Here is a 27438-nt window from a genome sequence, read left to right as displayed (position 1 = left end):
GATACACCAAAAAGTGAGAGAGTAGAAGAGTGATATGAAGTAGTCATGAGCAGTTTTTATAACAGCAGCAGATTGCTATGGACACTCATCCCCTGCCTTCCCCAATAATCTGTGCTATTAAACTTAAATGATCTGGAAAAGGGGGCAAAAATGCTGCTGCCAACATAGAATTATTCAAAGTAGTTTAAAAGAAAGGAGACTGAAGAGAGACTTCACAATAGTGAAGTGATTAATTCTCACAGTGATTAATTAAATGGGAGGGCAAAAGCATTAATAGATTTTATTTTTTAATAATACATTGTACACTTCATAGATAAAATCCAATCACTACAAAAGTTCACAGTCCAGCTGCAGTTTCTAGCTTAGGACATCTTTGCACAGATTCTGGCAAGTTGCAAGGAGACCTTGCTGGGAAGAGAAAACATCTTTGCAGTCTTGTTACATCTCTTGCTCTAAGTACTCATTACTACCACTTCTGGAGACAATAGTGGCTCAGTAGATTTCTGCTTTGCCATATGGCAATTCTGATAGCACATATATTAAAACTGTTCAGTTTGTGCCAGATTAATCTAAACTGTCCCACACTAATACACTAGCTATGTAGCAGCATGGATATCATATCATTAATTTGGAGGAACAGAGACACAAAATGGAGCATTCAAGAGTTGTGTGCTTCTGGGAAGCAGGGATGTTCATCATCCGAGTGCTGCAGCCCTAGAGCTTTCCCACATCCCATATCAACAAGAAGAATTACAAGAAGGCAAATCATCTTTTTCACATGTCAATACAGATGCAATGCAAAATTCCAGTTCATCATTAAAGCCAAATGATTTCTAAGGTCCAGCAACACAAAAGTCTCTCTGAAACAAAGCCAAAGGTGCAGTCCTTCTTAGTGCACTATCATTTGTCCAGGATGACTATCATAGATACCTGGTTCAGTGTGACGCAGATGTTCAGCTTTTGTGGTTTACAATATGTAAAGTGACTTTTGCACAGCACAAGGAAGACCAGCAGAAGCTATAAAGTGGTTGAATTAGCTCGTATATGAGCTAAACCAGATGGTACCAAGCATGTTCTGAAGCACTTGTCCTGTGCCGATTCTGCTGTGCCACTCCCACAGGTAAGTGAAAGCAACAGCTCCCCCCTTCACACATATCCCTTAGAGAAGTTGGGATCAGACTGATGTGAGCAAAGAATACTAGCAGATCATCCTGGTTAACAATCCTTCTGTTCACTTGGAGTCTTTCTTACTTCAGCCTACACCGAAGGTCTAAAAAATCACTGAGATATTAACTTCTACATTGAAATGCAGAAGATTGCAGTTTTTCCTCAATGATTGCCATTCATCTTAAGTTGTTTGGAAACGCATGTACCCACGTAGAACACAGTTTACACACATGACAAAAGAAAACGGGCCATAACCATTCAAACAAAAGCTTAAGCATAGATATCAAGCAAACACCCATTTCATGACATCTATCTGTATGAACTGGCTTGAACGTAAAGATTGAGTTTCTTAATAAAGCTTGAGAATTTTTCTGATTAGTTCATCTAGGAACACTTCCTGTTTTGGACATCCTTTACGTGTCTCAGCCTCTCACTGACAGATTAAAGAAAGCAAACAAAATAAAAATGCTGTTATTTGAACAAGAGCGCCACGTAGCGTTACAAACCGTGACGGAAAACAAAAGGCAGGCAAATCTCTCTCTAGCCTTCCCAAACCTGGCTAAAGGAAAAACATGGGCATTATTACACCGAATATGAAGTCTCCCCATCTTGTGATTTTTGACAAAACAGAAGACAGTGTAGCCGTTCAGTGTTAGGAGGAGAAACAAAGCACACCTTTTCTTAGTTCATTCTGCAGGCTGTGTGTCAGCTAGCAAAAAAATTATTTCAAGTAAAGCAAAGTAGCAGTGAATTCCGTTGCATTTGAGCTATTTACATCAGTTAGTTTTCGTTCAAAACTACAAATCATGTTTCTTGCATGTGTTAAGTCAAGAGCAGATGACCAGTATTTGGACGCCGCACCTAACTCTTCAATCAAGACAGTAAACTACTTGTTGTGAGACTGATCACAAGTTTCTATTTGACCAGGAGTGTTTGCCTGTCTAGAAGAACCCAAACAGAAATACGCTAATGTTGATTTGTCATCACAAGTTTTATCTGAGAGTAAGAGAACACTGAAACCTTCTCGATCTCTTCTTGTGAAGAAGTTCTCTCGACTTCAGTGGGATTCCTTTATGAAGCAAAGCAATGGGAATTTTCTTCTATACAATATTTTATCATTCAAGAAAAAAAATATACAGCAGCCACCAGTGTCTCTAGAACCAAACTGCCTGTTACCTATTTTCCTACTGATATCAAATACTTCCACAGACTTCTTTCTTTTTTCCTAAGTATAATACCAGAAATTTTAGACGTCACTAGAATACAACGACACATTGCTTCCTCTTACTAGTCATGCAGGAAGAGGGCAGGGGTGGTGGTGTGAACAGACATTACACAAAATTAACAAGCCTTTCAATCAAATTAGTTACAATACTGCACATAAGGCCTCACATAAGAAACTACACAACATAGCTAGCACTGGGAAGGAACAAGTTATCCAGAGCAACTGACAATTTTGCCAACTTTAAAGCTCTATTAGATGTGGAACAAGGAATTTTTTTCTTCTTGGAGGAAAAGAAACTCTGCATTACAGAGTGAAACTATTTTAACATTCAATTTCAATAAGAGTTTCTCCAGGAAGCATTTAGATAGCTTTAATTTATAAAACAACATCTACAAAGAAAACAGACAATCCATTTTGCTGCTAGGCAAGACTATTCTTTTCTAGTTTCTATTTTATAGTGTTTTCACCTTACTAAAAGCAACAAAACTTTTATTAAGATACTTACACTCATGTTTTAAAAACCCTGTGTTCATTGTCACATGCATATGAAACAACACACAGTACAGCTATTGTATTACAGAAAGAATCCAGCATTGACTTAAATTTAAAAAGCCATCAATTGGGCCTAGGTTGAGAGATTTTCTTCTATAAACTCATGGTATACGAAAGTCCCCTAAAAGTTTAGCACTAGATGGGCCTGTGATTCCCAGGCTTTTGTGATCAGAGTTCTCTAAAAAACCCACAAACCCACACAATTAGTGATATGCTTTTTACACTTCAGCCTGGGTTTTGTCATATTTCTTCATAGTCCCCCTTTCTCAATCTGCTGACTTTTCACGTGACTTTTCCAGCTTCCAGGAGGAACGGGGACAATTCAACTTACACTCACTTGCAGTCTGCTGCTGCTGCTGACAAAGGGATTAATCCCAGCTCTATAAATGCTCTTATGGCTAAACCGGTTACCTGAGTAGCCAAAAAGAAGATCACTGACTACAAACATAAACTTGTAGCTTTCTGAATATGACTTGTCCCTGTAACAGGCTGCACTGTGGATTTGGGGAGATGGAGAAAGAGAGAGAAATAGACAGGTTTAGTAAATTGAGAGAACCACTACCTGACCCACATGTGCAAGTATTTTAGAGCTGGCCATCAGGTAGTAGAGAGATGTTGCTGTAATAGTCTATACCAAGTCAGGCCTCACTATTTACTATTCTATCCAATACTCCAACACCTTTATTCCCAGCTAGCTTAGTAGCCCTAGGCTGAAGATAAATTTTGAAGCATTACAACTAAAAATCAATACTTTCCAGTATCAAAAATGAATACATGTGGAAGCAAACTGTTCAGACCTGCAAAAAAACAAATGCAAAGCACTGTACTGCATGGCGTATTAAGCGTTCATTTCTGAGATGCCATTTCAAGAGTGTCCTTCCATACTTAGGCAAACCATGAACCAAAGAAGTTAAACAATATAGTCTCTTTCCATTCCCTGTACCTAGTTCATATATTTAGATAAAGCTTTTATTGACTAAAAAAACGCCCTCCCATATTCTTATAAAGACAGTTCTGTCTCCTAGATATGCCAGCTCAAAGGACTCTCACTTCAGATTAACAGAAGCTGCTTTTCCTGAAGTCAAACCAACTCCTAATCTCCATTTCACTCAATAGCGCAAATACAACTGCAACATTCCTGAGCAAGTATTTTCACTTCCATTTAAGCATCAAGTGGCATAAATCCATCTTATTCACACAGAAAAGTAATTCAGAAGACACAAGCAACCAAAGACAGCATAACACAGAAATCCATACGTGCAGATAGGTTCTTCCGGTTTGAGTTTTGGATAAGTACAACTGGTTTTAATGCACTTACATTGCAAACACGTTTTCTCTTTATGGTTTAGAAGCACTAAGGGGGATGGGACAGAATGGTATTCTGAGTGAGGCAAATGGTGGTTTTACTAAAGGACTGAAGTTCCCAAACTCATATGCTTGTGTAAGTGTACTGCTCTTAGAGCAGAGAGAATATTTTTTGCATTTAACTGCAAAGATAGACAACAGCATTTAGCTCATGCATCAACCTGCATTTGCAACAGTTTTTCACCAAGTTTGTTTTGTTTTTAATGCACAAAACTGTCACGAGCAGGAAGTTGCCACATCACATGCCATTAGAACACAGCGAAGCGAACAGATATGATAGATTCTGGATCAATCTTTCCTGTTTTCCCAATAATATTCACAAAAGGTTTAGGGAACTGACTATCAAAACAGCATTTTCAGCACATCTTCTGTCTTCTTAACCTGTAAGCTTCAATCAAGTTAATTACTGCACTTAAAAAAAAATTGAGACTTCATTCCTTACTCAGGCAAAGACTCCCATTAAAAGTCCCATAAGACGACAGGTTTTGCAGGACTGCAGCATCCTTCTATAGATTTGAATTCAAGTTCTCCCTAACACTGAGCATGATGCACATGTGCTATTGTTCTTCAATTACATCTTCAGGGAGGTGTTGAGGGAAAAGTTGTAATAGAAAGCATTCCTTGCAGGTTTTTCAACTGCACAATATTTCATCACAAAATTCTCAATGACTTATTTCATATTTGGTTGATTGCTGCCAGGAAGGCAATGAGGAATACTATATTTCCACAGACATAGATGGTTAACATAATCTGTTTAAACAGACGACCCTGTAAGAGAAGGGGAAGAAAAGCCAAAGAAGTGTCAGTCTTTTTATTGGTTTAAACAAAGAATCATCCCATCTCATAGTCGTTATTTACAAAATTGTGACTTACCTCTGCTTCTGCAGATGTGAGTGACTGTAGTATCTGTACTCTGTCATCCTCTATCACTTCAACTGTTAGTGGGAAGAAAAAAAAAATTAAGTCTGCTCTTAAGAGAAAGGGGGTTTTTCATTGTTAGACTGCAAAGTTGATCTTGTGACTAAGTAAGTCTTACACAGCATCAAGTTTGAAAGGCACTTGGAAGTCTCATTTGACATTTCATGACCTGTACTATCATGCTCACAGCACAAGTGAAAAATTATTCTGGAGCTGACCTACAAAAAGTAACTTCTGGACATTGAAGTGGCAAAACATTTTGTCTCTTTTGCTAGAGCAAATCATCAAAACACTGAGTTTTGAGCTGAACAAAATATTTGTGTGATCTAAAACCTTTTCCTTTTCATTTTAAGATAACTAGTTTTCATTAAGAAGTATTTTCCATTAGCCAACATGAGAACATTCATTGTTCAAACATTTCAGGTTCATTTCTCTATTTCTAGGAAGTAATTACTGCAGTTAAATTTAAATTCACGTCTTTTATAATCACTCCTCGTCCACGTGCCACCTTACACAGCCTCTTAACTAAACATGCTTCTTCAATTCTGCAGATGTCTCGTCTCTGCCTTAGACAGGTCATTTACACATGCACAGTCATCTCCTCTCAGTGACACCAGCCAGTGAAGCTAAGAATTTTCAACAAAGTTACTACCAGTCTCTTCACTAGATATACTGGAGTCAGGATTTCACCTTCATTCCCCTGTTCACTTAAAATCGCAAGCATTTGTGCTCAAGTTTCTGATCATTTTGCTCATGCAATAACAGCCATTCATATCAGCAATTTGTCACAATAAAATGCAGACTAAATCTGCATGACTTAACCTGGACTTTACCTACCCACCTGCCATCAAAATCATGGCAAACAGCGATAGATTCTTGGAAAATACTTATGTATTTCAGTCTGCCCCTACAAACTGTGGTTTGAGAAATAAGAGGCTACTACTTAAAATGGCACAAAACCAATTTTTCTAGAACACTTTGGTCTTGAAAACTGGTTTACTCCCATATGAGTTTGTACAGAAGATATGACACTATTATTTGAGAGTTATTCCCTTTCAGCTTCCAAGTTAGAGGCCAAAAAACACCTCCTGAAATTCAATCCACTGTTACATTTTTTGCACAATCCTCAGCAAGCAAGGTAACAACAGGAGTTTTGTTGGGTTTGTACCTTTACGTACGAGACAGTAGCTGTGTATTTCCAGAAGAACATCAATACTGACATGCCAAGCTACAAAACCAATCATTGTATAGGTGTCCCATGGGTCTGGTAGGTCAAGTGCTGGTAGATCCATTCCCAAGAACATAGTCACCACTAGTCAGTAAAAACAAGATAAAAAAAGACACTGGAAGTGCTGTGTCAGAGTAATTAAAAAAATACTCTCAACACCTTTGGCAATAGATTTCCCATGAACTGCCTACAACTGCCTGTGGAATGAGGTTAAAGAAGTCCATACAGCTAAAAACTTTTTTTTTGGCAATGTGAGGGGGAAGACAGGGAGAAAAGGAGAAGGCCAAGACAGTTTTCATCCTGCTCAGTGCCCTATCACATCTCAGTCACACAAACACTAGCATTTGTGACTCTACCAACAAGATCACAGTCACCGCAACATTTGTGCTTAAGCTGCCTGTGGAAACTTGTCACTATGACTAGAATTAAGCCCAGCTTCTGGTTCTGTAAGTGAGTTTCCCCTCTCCCATTAAATAACATTGAACTATGTTACTGTAAGAACACTATCCTCAAATCTTCCAAGACAAAAAGAAATTATTCAAGGTAAGAACAGGTCCTCATTAGAGATCTTTCAGATTTGTCTGTAATCTCTTTGGTTTTACATAGTCACTTTTTCTCCCTAAAGCTGTACCTGATGGCCACTTAAAACTCATACAGAAGATGGTCAGCAAGAAAAATACTCTTCAGAGATGTCTGGACCAGATGTCCATAGATATTTTAGATGAGCAATAGCCCAGACAATGAACAAAAATTCCTTTAAGTCACTTAAAAGGGAGCTACAACTATTAGTCCTACTCACCAGCTAGTATTCTAGCTGTTGTACCAGTACTCCAGTGAAACCAGTTAAACAATTGCCTCCTACAAAACAATAAAAAGCATTTTATTGATTACATAGTTGTGGGTGGGTGGGTGGTGTAAAATCAAAGAACATTGTTACCTACTTTAAAGATAGCTTTTCAAAGTAAAAAGAATTTTTAAAGAAACAGGCATATTTAATTCCTGTGGCTAAAAACTTAATGAATTAGTTGTAAGTACCTTGGCGCATGACGAGATGGTCTGAAACCTGCCATAAGCGGTTGAAAGATTGTCAGAGCCATCACGGTACAGCCGAGATAGGGATGAAAACCTGCTTGCTAAACACAGGACATTTTTCTTTAATATCATATCTATATAAAGATATAGAAAAAATACCAAAAAGAGTTGATAATTTTATTTATGCTTGTATTGGTAAGTTACAATGGTGGAGCAACACTGCGTTTAGACTGGCAGAGGCAACAGAACACAGTAAGCTGCCCTGCAGCTGGATGGAGATGGTTCTCCTTGGCAGCATGAGACACTGGTAAGTCTGCCCAGGGTTTGTCCCACCTTTTTGCTGTATTGAGAAATTCTACCAGCTGAAGAGTAGAGAGTAATATGACTGTAGAAGCTATGCTCCAAGCTCTTCATCCTCAACCCTGTGTCTTCAGGAGAGGCCTATTTCCTAACTCCTCCCAGCACTGGTCTCCCCTCTCAGCCTGTCTGTTCTAATCTGAACCCTAAAACATTTTATTTGATTTCCCTAGCTCCGAGCTCATACCTGTGACCACATTCTCCCACCTTTAATTCGGATACTCTCTAGACTTTCCAATTTCTGATATCACCTTGCACCAAATATTATACAGGTGACAGCAACATGTATACAATCTCTATCTTTCTAATGTTCCAGACTAAGCTTAATCACTGGATACAGTTACTCAAGTCCAAGTTCATAGCAACACTTATTCCCAGCAGGTTTACCATGTTAATAAGTTAGCTGTCCTATCCTCACTCCCCTCCCAAATTCAAGTTCTCTAAGGAAATGGGAAGAAGACTGATTTAGTACATAAAGAAACTGTAAGCAAGGACTTTATTTGGGAGAAAGAGGAAGGAAGGAAAGTACTGAAGTTTTTCAATTGTAGTTAATGGAGGCAACATCCCTCTTCTGTGCTGCTAGGATTTTAAATCAGCCTATTTAAGGACAGCTTTCACAGCAATTCCCTCTGCAACAGTTGTAACATAGTAGTCATCAGTGGACCTCCTTCTCATTCATTTGGTCCAACCTTTACATTTGAGTTAACAAACAAAACAAAAGCACACACTTACTTGGCTCCAACCTCCTCGGTATATGAAAGGCAACACAAAAGAAATGCTTGTAAGCATGACTGTGGTCAACATAAGCATACGATGCACCTAGAAAAGTTAAGTTTGCTTTCAGAAACTCTACAGCTTTCTTAATATGCCATTAAAATACATTTAACAGATCTACAGTTAAAAGTGTTCTTAGTGTCCTCTCTAGACTTTTCTTTTACTAGTAAAGTAGGTGAACTTCTGATTTGTAATTGTTCCATTTTATAAGATTAAAGAAAGATAGGAATCACACTAAGTTTAATCTCCTATTTCTTGGATCTAGTAGGTTTACAATTCTGCTTACAATAAAGCTAGAAAATACAGCTGATGATATGGGGAGATTTTGCCCACCTGAAACCACATCTCCTTTCCAAACAGGAATGAATGAGACCAGACAGGTTTGAAGAATCGTGCAACAATAACACCAATACTAACTGTGGTAATCCAAGCAACAAACATTAGCGCTCCTGAAAATTGAAAAAAAAAAATACAAGGTAAACATAAGTAATTTAGCTACATACAAATACAGCTTCAAAGACTGTGTAATAGTTTAGTCCATACACATATTGTCAGAATTTATCAGTGATAAGTTTTTAACCACCTGGTTCAGACTACAACTTTATACCATTTATCTTGCTAGAAGGCAGAAACATCCATATAAGAGACAATCATACTATGCCCACACAGCACAACAGAGCAGCTCTGGCTACTGCGCATTTCATATGCGCTAGTACAGTCAGTACATACTGGTGAGAGATGCTGTTCTGTTACCAACCTAGATGTCAGAGAATGAAAGATAACATTTCTTACAATTTGTTTGACAAAGAATGAGTGATAGTTCTCTCATGGGCCTGCTTTAAAGTCCAGTACTGTGAGAGAAAATATTCTCATTAACTTCAGTGGCTCTAGACTGTCAATTGAGGAGTTCCTCATTTCAAATAGAATTAAACCAATAACACAACTAGAACAAATTAAACTAGAGAGAAAGAGGTAAACAGAAACAAGTCCTAATTATAAATTAGGCAAGTGCAGGTTCATTTTCCTGGGCAAAAAGAATCTTGTAATGCTGTTCTTGAAATGAAAAATTATTAACAACTTTACTCTGTCTTCACAGTCTCAGATCTTGCTAGCCAACAGTATATATAACATGAGCACCAGAAAGACAAGAGGAAATACCTACTCTGCAACAATAAGGAAAACTTAACTCTCCAGTCTCAGCAAGTCTAGAACGGGAAGACAAAACTAGAAGAAGTTGCAGCTTACCATGAGCCTTGATAAGTCGTGGGGACCGGGAACCTCCAATATCCTGAGGAAGACCTGTGACATTGTATATTCCATTGGTGATCAGAGGCTGACGACGATGTTTGTATATTAGTCCACCTAAGCAGTGACATAAAGTGGTTTATTTATGGCTGATGAAAGCCACTGCACTTGTAAGTGTGCCCACTTCTTATTTATAAATGCAAGCCCTGTTGTGACCACTGAGCATAATCATACAAACTAAATTTCTGACACACAATATGGTAAGAACTTAAGATGTCATCTAAGCTGTCTTGCCTACTTAATGTACAAGAACCAACTCATTCCTCTACAAATAATAGCTTTCTCCTCTACACACACAAGACGTGAAGAACAATTCCCTTTGATGCTAGTCTCCATTTTAAAAAGATGTGGCCAGCTCTCAAGAAGCTACCAGTTCCTAGCATCAAGGGGCATACAACACATATGAGTAAGTTTACTGTAACTTCCAAAAGCAAATCCACGATCCAGAGAGGCAGTAAAGATGACTGGACTAAGTGCCTCAAACTTGGAAACCTTAGCTCAGATACTAATTCTCAGCTAAGCCATATATTACCTAAGGGTTGCTAACTCATTTAGAGCTGTTCAAAGAAAAGCAATCATATGTAAGTCAAGTTTACCTTCACTAGCTTCCCCATCTGCCAGAAAGATGTAGTAACTGGCATCCAGATTAAATCTCCTTTTATAAGCAGGAAGACGAATACTCCTTCTGAAAGAACATTGAAGAACACCATCCACAAGCCTCCATGACACATCTTCAAGGGCATTCTGTGAAACAGGAGACATTTAATACCCAGGTTTTTCAGACTGGCAGAGTAATTGGCATAAAAGTAACCCTGAAAGAGACAAGAGTGTCACTGGTGCACAAAGAAAGAATGGCAATAATCGGGGGGAGAGGGGGGATAAAAATCTCTTGCATACCAACTTAGAAGGTATGTCAGTAAGTCAACACAACAACATAAGGGTTGGACTTATTGCCACCAATTTTTCCAACTCATAACAACAATCTCTCCTTCCCTTCCAACCTTTAACCCAAGATATATCGATTGCAACCGCAGCCCTAGCAAAGGGACAGAGTAATAATGGGCACAAAGTTCCTCAATAGAGTAAGCTCCCACCATGTGACTTATTTTTAAAAATTAAATTTAGACTTCCAAAGGTAACACTTACTAGGATGTAAGAGCCCAACCAATCTCACCTTAAAGAATTATGGATCCACCTTCCTATTTACAGCTGCTGTGCAAAATAAAAGCACGAAGCAGCAACATACCATTCATTACTTCAAACCTACATTTGTGGAAGCGTCTTAGTTGTTTTCCAATGTACCTGTGAATCCAAAACAGGAGCACTTCGCCCCTTCAGATAGGCAGTGCTTACGTGAATGCGGTGGTCCTCATTAACGCACAGATATGCATCATCACCACCCTGGAGAGTTCAAAAGAAAAGCGTTATTTATAGCCCAATAAAAATCACTACTGGCAGTCTCCAAAAGCTCTTTGATTTAGTATATGCAACAAGACCTGAGACAGATTTCTGTAGCTGTCAAGCTATTATTTCCCAGCTTTCAAACACTTCAGTATTACAGAGGAACCACATTAAGTCAAACAGATGACACATAGTAAGGCACATTAAGATTCACACTCCCCCCCTCCCAGGGTAACAACCATATCAGAAGTTTCTTGAATTATTTAGAATTTACTAAATTATCCAGACAAGACAGAGATGGATGCTGATGTTATTTAAAAAACCCTCTTTAGTTAAAAGTTGGTTTTCCTCATAGCTGTAAAGACAAAGTATTGTTAAGAACCAAGTGTTCTTGCACTAAGGACATTAATATAAACAGCATCTCCCTTTGTGCAACAGTTGGTTTATGGATTATGCATTTATCAAGAGCACCATCCCTTCACTTTAACACCAATTAGAAAAAAGGATCTCTAAACACTTTTTAAGATTGAATGGAGTCACTCCTGTACAAACAATGATGAAACGCAGATGGTTTTCAGAAAGCATAGCAACTCAGCTTCAGACAGGTGAGGGTTTTTGGCTAGGTAACAAAGAAAGATTGGTCTAACCAGGAATTCCAGCCAGCTACTGTGCAATCCTACAGGCTGGATTCTGCCAAGACAGATATCCACAGGGAAATTCTACTGCAAATAGTCAGTCCTGAGCTAAAACTGAATATCCACCTATAAAAGGCAACCTGTGCTTCAGCACTATGGGAGAGGAGTTATTTTGTGTGACATCTAGCAGCATTTCAGTTTTCCATATGCATGTTTTGCTAGACTACCATTCAAACTTTACTAAGATCACAAAAGCAACTAAAGAAGTAGAATAGGATACTCACCATCCACTGGTCATGGGACAATGCAAATGCTAAATATCCTTCACTTGGACCACTCATTTCAATAAATACTGAATTCTTCTCTTGTTGGAAGGATAGAAAAAAACAGGAAGCGCTTTCAGGATCACAGTTTGAAGGGTTTCTAATGCAGAACTTCATACTTCCACAACCTGATGCATTAAACTAGACAATTAAGCAAACAAACAAGTCATAAGCAATGAGCATTTCCCTCTTCTTCCTCCCTTTCTACTCCGTTCTAGAAGAAAGCATACATGGAACAGCAAAGAAATGCCATCTATGTCTACATACCAATCTCTTAACCCATCCCTACAATTACCCCAGGACTAGTAGGTAAAATGATGGTGAGTTCCAAGCTGTGCTTTTACTCAAGCTGAATTTTCACTTTAAAGACATTATAATAGAATAACTTTGAAAAGAAAGTAAAAACTTCAGAGACACTTCCTTTGGTTTAATTTTTAGAGAGGTAATATCAGCTGCAGGATGAGGGAGGAAAAAAAAGGGAACACCAGCTTTTCATTTCCTTTTTAAAGTGGGAACTCCACTGATACATAATGAGAAAATACATGGATTAAAAGTCACGCTTATTCTGGATCAAATAGTGATGCTTGCTCAATCCATTCAAGAATCAGTAATGGAAGTCAGTAACACAGATGAACTCTCATAAGGAAGTTTCTGAGCCTGCAGTTACTAAATGGGAAGTTATTAGTCAAGACCAGAGCAAGTCTTTTCCCATCTCTCTTCCCGGGTACATTTAATATTTTCTGACCATTAAGTTCTAAATGTTCTATCAACCTTCTGACCCATGGGTGGCGTGAAAACATTTAACCCACACAAGTTCAGGCAATTGAATTAACACAAGAGAGTAGCTGTCTATGTTCTTAGTCTCTGATATCTAAGTTACTCATCCATCATCTCTCCCTTTCTGTCAACAGGCTGTATCAATGTGATTTCATTAAATTTCATTGATCACAAGCATTAAAGATAGCATTATTTAGGTTTATAATTACTTACCGGCTTTGATAAGTAGGAAACCGGGTGTGAAGTTGATATAGCCTCTGACGTTGCATGCAAGGGTGTTGTTGGGGATGGTGCATTAGGCTGAGAAACAATGGGACCAGGAATCTTCACCCAGAAAATCTTGTATTTCTTCACAACCGTGGCTCTTAAAAAACACAACGCGCACACAGTCATTACTGTATACATCAACAGCTGATTGTTAGTTTAAAAAAAAAAAAAAAGAAAAAAAAAAGCATCTATAGTTTGTACAACTTATTTGTAAAACCCCCATCTTTATGCAGACCTCTACCATTTTAGGGATTAAAGTAGGAAAATATCTGAAATCACAGTGGAAAAATAATTTTACAACATACTACTGCACACTCTACTGGACATAAGAAACATTCATGCCTGTGATGCAGGTTACAACCTCTTAGAAGAGTTGCATAGCTTTTATCCATTAGTTCCCAAAAAGCTGGTAGTATAACAGGAGGGTATACATACCATTGTTAGGTACAAGCACAGAAAAAGATTCTTAACACTGTATATTACAGGCATGAGAAGTAAACCATTAACTAGAAATACTAAAGAAATCGGTCTCCAAATCCCCTTCTACTCTCCCCACAAAAAATCAAAATAATCATCTCCAAGCTTTCCCTAAAGAACAAGTGTCTGCATTAATGTAGACTCTGCAGTGAGCAAGAGGTGTCGATTTTTCAGGCCATTAGTCCAAGGATACTTTTCAGTTGCCAGCCAATATTTGACACAGACAGTGGTACAGGTTTCCCTTATTTGCACTTTAATAAACTAGAACTAATACTAGATTTACTTACAGAAACTGTACACGTTTTGGTGCATCTCCAGGAGCAATCCAATAAACTTTTATGTATTTCTTTTTTGCTTTACTTGTGTGACTGACAGCTGAATTCTGAAAACACACACATATCAAGAGTTACACAGTGGACATGCACTGAGATTTCAGCTAACACAGTCATCACAGGCTGCAGCTAAATCCTAAACAGACACTGCACTCTTACACTACACAGACCCAGTGCAACTGGCTTTTCCCCAGTCAGTCATGATCAACTCAGATGAAGTGTATGACAAACTTACGCATACTAACAAACTTTAAGGCTAAAAGGAACAACTACAGGTCTTTCAATCCAGAATACTCCAATGATGAGACAGAGGTCCCTGCAGTGTTTATGCAGAAATGGTGTGATAATACTCCTTTTTGGTAGTAAGATAATGCTCCATTTTTTGATAGTAAGAGCATGAAGGGACAGTGCAATGACTGTACAGAGAGAACAGAACTAGTATTCCAGAGGACAACCACCAAAAGTAGTCTTGGGGTCAGACAGTTATTTGCACAAGATAAACAGCTGAGATGCAGCACTGAACTAAGTCCTCCGAGCACAGAGGGCACAACCCAGACATCCCCATGGCTTTACAGCACTGATGAATGCATTAATTGGATGCCACTGGGGAACAGGTGGTAGAATTAAAGAGAAAAAAAAATACACGTCTAGGCAGATTGAGAACTTTGTCCACACCAGCTCAGATGACACTGTACATGTTCATGAAGTTCAAACGGGTTGCTGAAACACTAGTCAGAGTTCACTTCTCTTGCACATGAGGCAGAATCAGTTTATCTAAAACGGATATTGAAGATTGTGATCTAACCTGTTACTAACAAGGCTCCATTAACAGTAACTGACAGAGCAACACTAAAGATAATAGCCTATTCTAGTGTTTGTTTACCACAAAGAGCATTCCCTCCTCTTTTTAATATTAAGTACAATAACCAGGAATACACTACATTCATTGTGCACAAGTAAAAACTGTTATGAATGCTGCATCTTCCTGCAGCAGTCAATAGCCTTCTATCACCAGGATAGTTTAAATGGCTCGTAAGAATAGTCTGACAGAGTTGTAGTGAGCCATGCCTCTATACTGCAAGTTGGACCAATTTCCCGAGCGACTTACTAGGCTCAAAGAAGATTAGATAGCTTAGCTCTGTCCTATTACAGACATGGTCTAGTACAAACACCTCAGTGCCTGATGTCCCATTTTAAGGCACTAGACTATACCTTGGTACGGCCACATGTCAGAAGCTGAGAAAGTCTCCGGTCAACTAACATGAAAGAACCAACTGCAGGGCTATCCAGATGTTCTGCATCCCGGGCTTGTATGAAAAATCCTTCAAAATCTGGTCCAGACAGATGAACTGAAGAAGAAAAATAAAAGGAAGTTGAAATATTCTCCAGAGGAAGAATGGAATATTTCAACAATGACCATCAGAAGCTCATTTTACAAGTACTGAATGACTGCTAAATGGATCACCCGAAAAAGATTCAACTGCTTAGATAGATCTAGTATAGCTGAGTAAAGACATGATACAGCACAAAGAAACAATAAATTAAACTCTTCAGCTATAACAGACACAATACCTTCTATGCTGTCCCCTGGTTTAAATTCAGTCCCATTCACTGTAATGGTGTGCTCAGGTGACAGTTGTGGAGAGCTACCGTGACAGGGTATCATGCTAGTGCAGGCTTCTCTTATTTTTCCACTTGGATAGCCATCCACAGATGCACAGCAGCAAATAAACATCCAAACTGCAAAAGCACAGCCAGGCAGCTCCATCTATATAAAGTAAGAGTTACAGGCAATTAAATACAATAAACATTTACATTACAGGTCACTACTCATCTTTAAGAGAGTCACTTGAATACTAAAAACATGTTTAAAACAAAAGCATGCATGAGAAGACACCATTCCCAGCTGCAGAAGCTAAAAGTAATGTGCGCTTCTGATAACTGCCAGACTTTGCAAGAGTGTTCACATATATCATGTTTCAGGCCATCAAGAGTACAGAGAGTAGACGGATCCCTCCATCCACTGGGTGGATTATTTCTCTCAGTGCATTTTGACATCACTTTTTAAATTTCTTTTGCTTACACCTCTCCTGTTCTTTCTCAAAAAAAAAAATCCAAGCCCCTTAAACATCTGCACAGGACAGATGAATTTTAAAACATGTTTCATTGATGTATAAAGGTCCACAGTACTAAGGAACTACATAGCTAGTATCAAGCCCACTCTTTTATTAATCATAGCTCCAAACTGTGCATCATTACAGACTGCCTTTTGTTTCCACAACTCGTGTCTATTTCTTCACATATGACAAATAATTCCCAGGTAACAAGTTCTTCTTTCTGCAGGGAAACTAAAGTTGCCAAATGTCAGAAATAGATTTTATACGTGCAAAAGAGTGGGAATTTGGTATAAAGATTTAGACAAAGAAATATGTATGTTTATTGCAGACAAGCACAAGACTTTTCCTTTGAACTCTTCCTTTTGGATATTGGACCTCCAGACAATTAGTCAAACAGCATCGTTGCTCGTCACACTCTCATTAAGGGAACAGTATGTATGAAAAACTTGTGGGGTAGTAGGACCAAAGAGCCTAAACCATTCATCTTATAATGTTTTGCTCTGCCACAATACTGTTTTCAAAAAAGCTGTGGTAATTGTTTTGTTACTCAGCAGCATGCAGGGTTTACAGTTGTATCATTGTTTACAGAACATCTTAGCCAACAAGAAAAAGCGTTTGCATGTCCAAAAGGCCAGGGGAACAGAGATAAACTTCCTTTCAATCCTTAGGCACAGGAAGTGGGTTATCAGCTCTAGTGGAACATATACCAGACAAGTAGGTCTGCCTTCTGGAAGAGCCATGCCCATTTTGCACCAAGAGATAAGATGTATCAGGTTATGAAGTTCCCTGACAGCACACATGGACATGAAGATAAGAAAGGCACAGCGCTGTTTCAGACTGAAGTCTGATACCTAAAAAGCAGTCAAATGAAGACAAGGCATGTCATTAGTCTTACACACTCTCTAAGAGCCATCAATATTAACTTTTCCAAAGTTCTCATACATTCAGTGCTAAAAATCCACAATATCCAGGGCAATGCTACATTTGTACTTCAATATAAGACCTCCTCGGCAACTTTACACCAGTAAATAGAACACAATCAGAGAGGGGGTTGAACAGTTACATTTCAGGAACTAGAAAAAAAAAAACAACACTCAACAACTCCTCCCAAATATTCAAGATAACATTACCATAATATCTTTAACTTCTAGTTAAAGTAAGCCTTTCCTTCTAGTTCCAATACTTCTCCAAACTGTCAAAAATCTACATCAACATGATTTTATTCATAAGTTAAGGAAGCCTATAGGAAGCTAAAAACTATGGTTCAGTACAATGGTGGCATTAAAGCAGCTTTTATATGTACCAGTAAAATCTTCAAAACAAGTTGCTGCCAGAAGAGATAAGGCTGCATACCGCAGAGACAAGAAAAAGAGTAGGTTAGTATTCTAGTTAAAGTAGCAGAGGATGTGGTAGGGATTTAAAACGAAACAAATATTCTTTGGTAGACTCAACTGACTCAAAAGCTGGCGGAAGAGAAAGAGGAAGAAGCAGAGATGAAAAGAATGAAAAAGGCCAAAATCTGAAAGAAGTACTGTACTGAAGAGCAATTTTTTGAAACATTTTTTATTTGTTAAACAGGGTTAACTGTAGAAGAGCAATCTTCTCTATGCACGTTGAACGATGAGGGCTGGATCCTGTAAAGAATAGTAAAGAATAGTAATTTCCATATTAAAATTGAGCCTTCCTCAAACACCACATTCAGTTGCCTTGAGAATTCCCTTTCCTCCTTTAATCTGGAAATACATTGTGGCACTCACATTCTCCACTTACACAGCAAAAGAGGCAGAGGGAAGTGTAGTGGTTTAACCCCAGCCGGCAGCTAAGCACCACGCAGCCGCTCGCTCACTGCCCCCCCACCCCTGGGATGGGAGAGAGAATCAGGGAAAAAAAAAACCAAACTCGTGGGTTGAGATAAAGACAGTTTAATAGGACAGAAAGGAATGAAAAACAATGATAATAATAATATGACAATAGCAATACTAAAAGAATTAAACTATACAAAGCAAGTGGTGCACAATGCAATTGCTCACCACCCGCTGACCGATGCCCAGTTAGTTCCTGAGCCGCGATCCCCCCTCCCAGTTAACTCCCCCCAGTTTATATACTGGGCATGATGTTATGTGGTATGGAATAGCTCTTTGGCCAGTTTGGGTCAGCTGTCCTGGCGGTGTCCCCTCCCAGCTTCTTGTGCTCCTCCAGCCTTCTTGCTGGCTGGGCAGGAGAAGCTGAAAAATCCTTGACTTAATATAAACACTACTTAGCAACAACTAAAACCATCAGTGTGTTATCAACATTCTTTTCCTACTAAATCCAAAACACAGCACTATACCAGCTACTAGGAAGAAAGTTAACTCTGTCCTAGCCGAAACCAGGACAGGAAGATGGGAAGCACCAATCATTCTGTGGTTAAGGATTCTTTCTGTATTTTTAGGAAAATATCTCCTAAAGTGTTGTTGTAGACAAAACAGTACAATAGCTCAACATTCTAGAAGTCAAGCTTTAAGAAATTATTCCTTAATTTCAGATTAAAGAACTCTGGACTTTAACTCAAATACCATAGTAAAACCCTTTTTATAACACAGTAGAACTTCATGTTTAAAATTGTAGTTTGGAATAGTCAAAAACAGAAGTCTACAATCACTCATCTGCTGCCCCTAATTCAGCTAGGATCTCTCTGTGCCTCCCTAGTCCCTTTTGCAACATGCACATACACCCTCAACCTTCAGCCAAGACCTGTTCAAAACAAGCCTCATACCAATCATAACGAGCAAGAAAGACAAGGACACAAGATCTGAATATACAGGAAGGAAGAAGGGAAATCCAAGAGATACCCAGAACTTCCTCATATAAGCAGGTTAAGATGTCTCCTTTAGATCTAAAAAAGTACCTGTGTCCTGGTTTAGGCTGGAATAAAGTTAATTTTCTTCCTAGCAGCTGGTATAGTGCTGTGTTTTGGACTTAGGATGAGAATAATGTTGATAACACACTGACGTTTTAGTTGTTGCTAAACAATGTTTATACCAAGTCAAGGACTTCTCAGCTTCTCATACTGCCCTGCCAGTGGAGGCTGGGAGTGCACAAGAAGCTGGGGGAACACGGCAAGGACAGCTGACCCAAACAAGCCAAAGTGATATTCCATACCATATGATGTCATGCCCAGTATATAAACTGGGGGGAGTTGGCCAGGGGACACCGTGGCTCAGGGATTGGCTGGGCATCAATCAGCGGGTGGTGAGCAATTGTATTGTGCATCACTTGTTTTGTGTATTCTATTATTATTATTATTATTTTCCCTTCCTTTTCTGTCCTATTAAACTGTCTTTATCTCAACCCATGAGTTTTACTTTTTCTTTTTTCAATTCTCTCTCCCATCCCACTGGGGTAGGGGGAGTGAGCGAGCAGCTGTGTGGTGCTTAATTGTCAGCTGGGGTTAAACCACAACAACCTGTTACAAGAGCATGAAACAGTATGTCATGCCCTCGCGAATATGACAGTCTGGCCAAGAGAAGCAAAAAGTGAGTTAGCCTGGAAAGCTGAGCACATATCATTAGTAGTTAAAAAATGAACAATATTAAAAAAACACCTAAGGAAGATACTTAGTTAAACTAATGAACCAGCAACAAGCAATTCTGAGAAGGGACAAGAAAAAGTATCTTTATATTCAGGCTGAAGATCAATAAGCAATTATATCCGTCCTCAGCCAAGTATTTGTACAAGAGACATCTGCTTTGCTAAACGAAAAAAACCAACCAACCAGAGTCAGCCACTGCCAAGCAACAACTCACTCCTATATAAAAGTCACCTCTTCTTCTGTAAGATTACATTGTTTCCTCTTTTCTCTGATTAGAGTTCTACAGCCACTATAGTGTTATTTCCCTCCAAGTGATGTTGTCAGGAATGACTGCATTTTTAGACATTTAGCATGTCATATATACCACAATTCACAACAGCTATGTAGAATTAGTGGAGTAACTAGCTTTAAAATTTTAACTAATCACACACAGAGGTAAAGGAATCAAGGTTTGTACTAAGTGAACATACAATAAACTGTAGAATATGCAACTTCTTTCTGATATTCCCCTTTGCAGGAAAAAACAGAGGAAGACAACTAAATCTCACAACTACATACATAAGTACAATCCCAAACAAAAAAGTGTTAGAATTAATAGCATAGGAAGGATTTGTTATAGAGAGCTTATGTTCAGAAAAGCTGAAGTGTGACATGTGAATCATGCTTAACCTCACCACAAAAGAATAAATGCCTTTTAAACAATCAAGTAAAAATAAAAGCAGTTCTCCACCTGTATCAAGGACCTGAAAGACTGATCAAAGCTATCACTTCTTACAGAACTGTTACTCACCCTATTTTTCCACTCCTCCCAGAAACATGGCTGAATTAAAAAAAACACAGTTAATTTGTGTTCTAATAAAGATGAACCAGGCAGATCTCTGCAAGATCATCTTTTCTAGATAAGAACAACCTAACAAACTCTGTCAAAACCTTAAATCACCAAGTATTGCCACTAAAGCTAGATTCAAAATGAGAATCCATGTTAACCCAAGTTTTGAGGTGTGTAAGCTGTGGAATGGCCTGCTATTACCTACAGCATTTGAAAATACTCTCAGTTTCCACTATAACTTATTATAAATTGTAGATTTGTCCTTCTTGACAGATTTTTGCTTGCAAGTTGTATTAAGAAGCTTTGGCCATAGTGGCTTATTTACAATCCTTTGAAATACAACTCATTGGTGACAGCCTATGAATTAGCAGACAGACAAGTTCCCTATACAAAAGAGGAATAGGAATAATTGACTTCAGGACTGAAGTATAATGATGTTAAAAAACATAAAAGCTAATTCCTGCAGCATTTTTCAACTGGCAGTTCTCCAGTGTTTTTAACTTACTATCGTTTGAACAGCCTGGAAGAACAACAGGGAGTTAGGATTTCTGCACTATCCAGTGACTTCTTTTCCAAGACAAATGCATTACACTGAAATGCTTGTGTTAATCAAGGGCCTGAGAGTACATATAATCTCCTTCCTCTATCCTGCCTGCATGCTAGCTGCACACCATGCGGTAGCATGCATCAGTAAATGCCCCAGTCAAGGTTACAACAATGTGCTACAGAGCGTACTACCTCCATAGTCAGAACACAATCACATAGCATTGATTGTTGATTTTACTTAGTCTTGTACTATACACATACTTTTCAATGTTATATACGACTAAAGACAACATAAGATCCAGGAGTCCTTTCTCTACAGATATAGATACTAGCACATACTACACCATTACAGTATAAGACAGTTATTCAAACCACTATGTTTCCTACCTTTATTTAGAATGGAAAAAATACTTCAATACTCATTAGTTTGAAGCATGACTGCAAATTTGTTATTCCCTCCCTCACCCTCCCTACTTAAATCTTCAGTATAATACATTACTTACACCCCCTGGTAGGAAAGAAAGCTTCAGAACATGTTTGTTCAAAGAAACTTCATCATTACCTGTAATTCTAACAGTGTTTCAAATATCATGTCACTCTTGGTGCAGAGGGAGGGAGGGAATTGTGTACTTGAAGCCATTTATAATACAGCCCTCTAATTAACAGAAAACCAAAAAATATGAAGTGACAGTCATCTTCTCATCACCCTTGCCTAACTTGGGTAAAATGCTTTAGAAAGAAGTTAAGCTTTTCCAAGGAAGCTGAGTAATCAGAATGTCAATTAATATTTATTTCATATGGAACTTGATTATAACTGTAAAATTCAATTTCATATAGAGATAACTCAATACTAACAGCCGACTTGTAATCTGAAATTTCAGTCAAGCATTTCTTGAGCCATACTACCAAGCTATTTTATATGTTTGCTGGACGGGTCAGAACTCAAGACAGAAAGAGAGCTTTTTGTTAGAGCACCCTTTTTTGGGAACTTACATTGCATACAACCCACCAGAAGTTTGGAGGAAAGTCATGTAGAAAAATCAGAACAGGGGTCCCAAAGGTACCCCATGTGTGGCCAGTTATTCCAACAGTAGCGGGATGCAGAACAGTTATTTTAAATGAGGCACCCAAAAAAAGCTCACAGAACTTACAACAGATATTCCTGAAATAGTGAACTAGAAACAACCGTTTCAGTGAGTATGAATGGAAATGAAGTAGCTAGCATTCTTCAATAATTATGATGGACCATGACAAGACAAGAACACCTCTGTGATAATTCAAACATTAATGGTTAAAGGCCAAAGTAATTATCTGTGGCTTAACCTCAAGAGATTCTGCCTGGCAAAGCAGATTGCAAAGAGAAATACGGGTTTGCTCATAATAATAGCTACCAGTTTCTGTAAAGTTTCAATTCAATACAACTACACTTGTCTGAACATTTAAAATTTATCATCCCTTTCATTCAGGAGTCATATCCTTCTCCTCCTAAGGAGACAGGAGGAAAGAACATGAAATGGTTGGAAAAAAAGCGAGTGCTATAATTTTAGGAACAGAATCTTTAAAAGCCTAAACCAACCATCCCAAAATTTAGTGGGAATCTTTTCATGACATTTAAGTATACATGGGAATTTATTCTCCTGATTACATTTCACAATCTTACAGTAACTGGATTTGGATAAATGGAGAGCAGTAAGTTACTCCCTCCTGTGTTGAAAAAACTCCTACTGTCCCTGCAGGTATCAACAGCTAAGAAAGCTCTGGTAGCCTAATTCCTCAAAAGCACAATGTTCACACACAAACTCAGGATATCTTCACAGAAATTATCTTCTTTCAGCTGTTTAACAGAACTTCATTAGCTGCACAGTACAGAATCTAAAACTAGTTTCAGAGAACAGGACTTGAGAGGAGGGGCAAGGCAAACATATTGCCAATTCAAAGGTACATAAACTATCATAGCCAGACTTTTCTCCCGAGCACCATCAGACAAGAGGGCAAGCAGAAAAGGAAACCAGTGTCTAAAGGAGAATAAGCTGTATTAATAGAAGGCGTTTGGGCCATGTCTCTTTAGGTGTTCTTGCCATGTCTCTTTAAAAACATACTCTTAGAAAGCAAAAGTGGACAGCCTTGCTGTCCAAGTCACCTTCCCTCTGAGTTCAGAAAAAGAGCTTCAGTTAACTTCTCCTGCTCATTTAAATGTGGTCATATCACAATAGGTGGATTGAGCAAGGGCATAAAACAAGTAGTGTTCACATTCACAATAACCCATTACTTTCAAAATACAAACACACACACCCATGCCCACAACATGACAAAACATACACACCTCAGCCTCTTGGTCTTTCTACTCAGGAAACATTCAAAGAGAACTTCAAGGCCTGTGTGCTTCAAAATGAGTTTTTGTAACAGTTTAAGTGTAGGTACTTACCTTGCAGCCAGTCCTTCTGTTACAGTGACCAAGTCTGAGTAAAATTGCCATTGGCTTTCTACTAACAGTAAGACAACCTATATTACATTGTAAACTCTTCTGTTTGACTTGCATCTAACAGTATTAACCTTTATCATACCCAGGATCAGAGGAAGTTTGTCTGAAAGAAGAAACAGTACACACACAAAAAAGGAAACATTTATAATAGCGTTCTTTACTTCAGGCACACATTTTATACTGCTTCCCAAGCTAAGCCTGTAAGACCCTACACTTCAGCTGAAATGCATGAAGTTGTAATGAAGCACTGACCCTGCAGCTTCCTTTGCTTTGTCAGACATGTACTTCCACAGCCCTCAGAGAATTTTATATTAAGTAATTATTTTAATTATCTTCTCGTGCAGTCAAGGGGGGGAAAAAAACCCAATGACAAACCACAACTTTTGATACCTTCTTCCTCAAAGCACAAGTTGGTACAAATTTGCAGCATGATTTTAAAGCTTGTTTTGCACTTACTCCCTATCAAAGAGACACTTTCTTTTAGAAGAAGGATAAGTAATCTTACAAAGGAATACGATAAGTTTGTCTTTTTTCTATATATCCCACCAAGAATGAACAAGAGGCAAGGATTTTGCCCTGTTCAGTTGTTTACTTTGATTATTTAACTTTCTGTTAGGCAGCTGCTCTGCATATAATCTTTAAGGCCCCAACCTTGCAAACTTTTATCTATATGAAGAACCCAAAGTTGCAGGCTGACCTAAAAACAACATAGTTTGTTACCTCAACAAGCAAATCCAACTACAGGATCAGCACATTTACTGCAACAGTTACCATACAGCTATCTCCTATACACATTAATGAAGGAACAAAGCAAGAAAGTAATATTCACATAATATTAAGAAGCAAACAAGATGCAAGAGGAACATGGATGGTGCGGCTTCTAGATAAAATAAACCATAGCTTACCTTTACTCATTAAGGCAAGCAGGCTTAGGAGTTTCCTCTAAAGCAATTCAGAAACGCTTGCATGAAAGACAGTAGCTACAAGATGCTGTAAAAGTTTCACCAGATTTTAATTTGCTTCATAGCTGCTGTAGATATTCTATTAAGCACACAAAGTTTTCAAATGAGCACTCACTGGCGTCAGTTTAACCAAAGCACTCTGGAGCTACAGCAGCTTCTCAGCTAAGACAGCCCCGTCCGCCGCGCACCACCCTCGCTCCAGGCAGCCCCACGCTCTCCTCTCCAGCACCACTCCCGCAGAAAGGGCAGCAGGCGGCCCGGCCCCTCCCTCCCTCCGTCCCTCCCTCCGTCCGTTCGGGCCTTCCCTCCGCGGCAGCGGTCGCCGGCCCTGACAGGGTCTCCCGCCGCGCGGCGGCTGCGGAGGCGCAGGAGAAGGGCGGGGGAGGCGGCGCGCAGAGCCGGCCGGGGACGGGCCGCCCTGCCGGCCAGCGCGCCCGGGACACGCGAAACGGCACGTTAGGAACGCTCTGTGTTCTCGGCTAAGTCGCTGCCCAGTGTGAATCTCCAGAAGAACGGGGGTCCTGTGAAATGTGCTAACGGCAGGTAATTTCGTTGCAGCCTCCAGACGTTGGAGGTGTTGATGAATGTCCTGGTTTTGCAACTGGAGTCTTGCCCCATGGGTTTTACTGAGAGATTGTCCTTGTAAAAGCTTGCAGAGCTCGTTTGCGGTGCTATTCGTATGCCTAAAGGTGTTCACATGCACAGGCTTGCAAAATCACGTTTTTCTTATCAAGAAAGCAAATAAGTACTGGCTGTAACTAGGGTTTTGCTGGTAGAAACTGCAGTTAATTACACAGGCTTCTCCAAGTTCTGTTTTTCTTTGTTTTATTCCAAGTCCTCAATTGCTCACAAATCAAAGCAGCACAAAAAGACATTTAATAAAAATCCAACAGGAATTTTGCCCTCCCACGGAATAGAAATACTGTGTTTGTGTTAACAAACATCTTGACTGGAGGGCTCTGGTAATTCAGTTGCTTATTAGTAGGTCTGAGCAGTTCTAGTGATCTCAATACTATTAATTTAGTCGTATTTTCTTAAAAAGTACTATCTACTAAAATATAGCAGACTTGCAAATGCTCTGTTAGTGTTCTACTGTTTTCTCCGTTTCTATAAAAGCAGCATTAACCTTAGAGGTACTCTGTAACAGCATATTATAAGATATATTTAATGTGAAAAACAATAATGAACTACTTTGCCTAATCAGACAAATGATTTGACTGTTACACTTGTATTATCTTGCTCATGGAAGTCACTGGGAAGCTGAGATCTCACTAAGTGTACAGCAACTGGAGAAACATAACGCATAATCAATACCTTAAAATTAAATATGGGTATTTCCTCCTAGCTGGGGGGGGGGGGGGGGGGCAGGAAATTCAGTTTACAACAGCCATTCATAAAGTCCCCAAAATATGAAAGGGTTTGATAAAATTGTAAGCCCAAGTACATACATGCTTTATTAAGTGTTTGTGTGTTTCTAATTAATTAATGCTGATTAAAAACAGCCTTCCTTGCAGATACCTTATTAGTATGACAAATACTAACACAAATGCATTTACAGTATGAAAACTCTGGTGACCACAGTGACCAATATTCTTGACAATATTTAGGTTCATAACTTACACAGATTATAGTGGAATTAATATCCAAATACTTTTAAGATCTTATTTTAGGGTCTTGGCTCATTGACAGAATGGGGTGTATGCTTCTGAAACATTGTTATAAATATAGGAATATATAGAACTAATTTCCTCCTTATGACCCACAAGGAGGGAATGAAAATGCAAGCTACAATCCTGTTGGAAACTGTAATCAGAGTTTAAGAAAAAAATTCATTTATCTGTGAAAGGTAAAGTGGGTAAGGGAGGGGATACTGTTTTGCTTCTCATTTTATAGCTTCTCTTATTTCAGAAGGTGTTAGCTATTGCCAAAGAGCTATAAAGCAAGAAAACCAGGAAAATGCCAAGAGAACCAGGAAAAAACAATTACTCTCTAACTGCTGAGTACAAGTACCCATACTCCTTCTGCATAGGCAAGCATCAGTCTGCCTGGAAGGACTCTTTTCAAACATACTAGTCTCCTTAAAAAAAAATTAATAACAGTTCTACAGCCTTAATGAAAATATTTCTATGAAAGAGTACTCCATGCTAATTTGTTAAGTGTCAATATCCAATAGGTATCAAGGAAATAAAATGCATTAGGATATACGAACTATAAAAAGTCCACAGATGCAACTTCTTTGTAAAGTGTACTGCAATTATAGTTCTGTTAGTGTGTTCATAATAATTCTGTATTTATTGCAAAGCAGAAGTTTCTAGCTTAACCAAATGATCAGTTAAGAGACATAGAGGGCTGGGGGTTGGATTTTAACCTTCCTGCAAGCCTCAAGAGAGATCAAGTTGTGTAATTTACTATTGAACTATGTCAGAGGATGATGATGTCAAGTGACAAATGAACAACATAACATCTAACATGAAAAGAAGCTGATTACTTTTTTTGCATAGTTTGTTACAGGACCTCAGGGAAGTAAGTGAAAGCTTACAATTTTGAAAGCAACAGAAATTTCATAAAGGATACCTCATGCTGAGTATATAAAGGGGAAATTCTGTTGCTTAAGAACTGAGGAAACAATTAAGTAAAATATCTATAATTTTGGCAATTAAATATTGTGCAGTCCAAGGCATCTACTGATAGCTATGCTATTTTTTAAACCCAAAGTAATATGGAAAACAATAAGCCATTGAAGCTAGGTCTGAAGAGAACCCATGTTATTATGTGGTTCCTTGTAATCAATTTTGC

At 38.6% G+C, this 27438-nt stretch overlaps 1 protein-coding gene across 2 annotated transcripts; it reads right to left on the bottom strand.

Annotated features, from left to right (window-relative positions):
- Window positions 1-199: 199 nt before the first annotated feature.
- Window positions 200-24800, bottom strand: FRRS1 (ferric chelate reductase 1). Of its 2 annotated transcripts, XM_050900642.1 has the most exons (18): window positions 24758-24800; window positions 24586-24670; window positions 23624-23783; window positions 15708-15903; window positions 15348-15484; window positions 14091-14185; window positions 13273-13423; window positions 12244-12423; window positions 11226-11324; window positions 10520-10667; window positions 9864-9980; window positions 8952-9067; window positions 8577-8663; window positions 7491-7588; window positions 7255-7313; window positions 6396-6539; window positions 5183-5244; window positions 200-5077 (listed from the first exon to the last, which is right to left on the bottom strand). In XM_050900642.1, the coding sequence occupies exons 3-18, from the start codon at window positions 23735-23737 to the stop codon at window positions 4985-4987; spliced, it is 1896 nt and encodes a 631-aa protein (XP_050756599.1). In that variant the 5' UTR covers window positions 23738-23783; window positions 24586-24670; window positions 24758-24800; the 3' UTR covers window positions 200-4984. The 2 variants fall into 2 exon arrangements, with proteins under 2 accessions (XP_050756599.1, XP_050756600.1); XM_050900643.1 differs by lacking the exon at window positions 23624-23783 and having other exon boundaries at window positions 24586-24784.
- Between the last annotated feature and the right edge of the window lie 2638 nt (window positions 24801-27438).

This window comes from Gymnogyps californianus, chromosome 8 (assembly GCF_018139145.2).
Source record: "Gymnogyps californianus isolate 813 chromosome 8, ASM1813914v2, whole genome shotgun sequence".
In the NCBI taxonomy this organism is placed as follows: Eukaryota; Metazoa; Chordata; class Aves; order Accipitriformes; family Cathartidae; genus Gymnogyps; species Gymnogyps californianus.
This window is presented reverse-complemented; position numbering and strand designations above follow the sequence as displayed.

Coding starts and splice junctions, on each gene's coding strand:
- FRRS1 (XM_050900642.1), bottom strand. CDS start 23,737: ATGCAAGTCAAACAGAAGAGTTTACAATGTAATATAGGTTGTCTTACT. Junction 14,186..15,347: donor TGACATGTGGCCGTACCAAG/GTATAGTCTAGT, acceptor GTGTGTTTTCAG/AATTCAGCTGTCAGTCACAC. Junction 10,668..11,225: donor CTCCTGTTTTGGATTCACAG/GTACATTGGAAA, acceptor CCTGTTTCACAG/AATGCCCTTGAAGATGTGTC.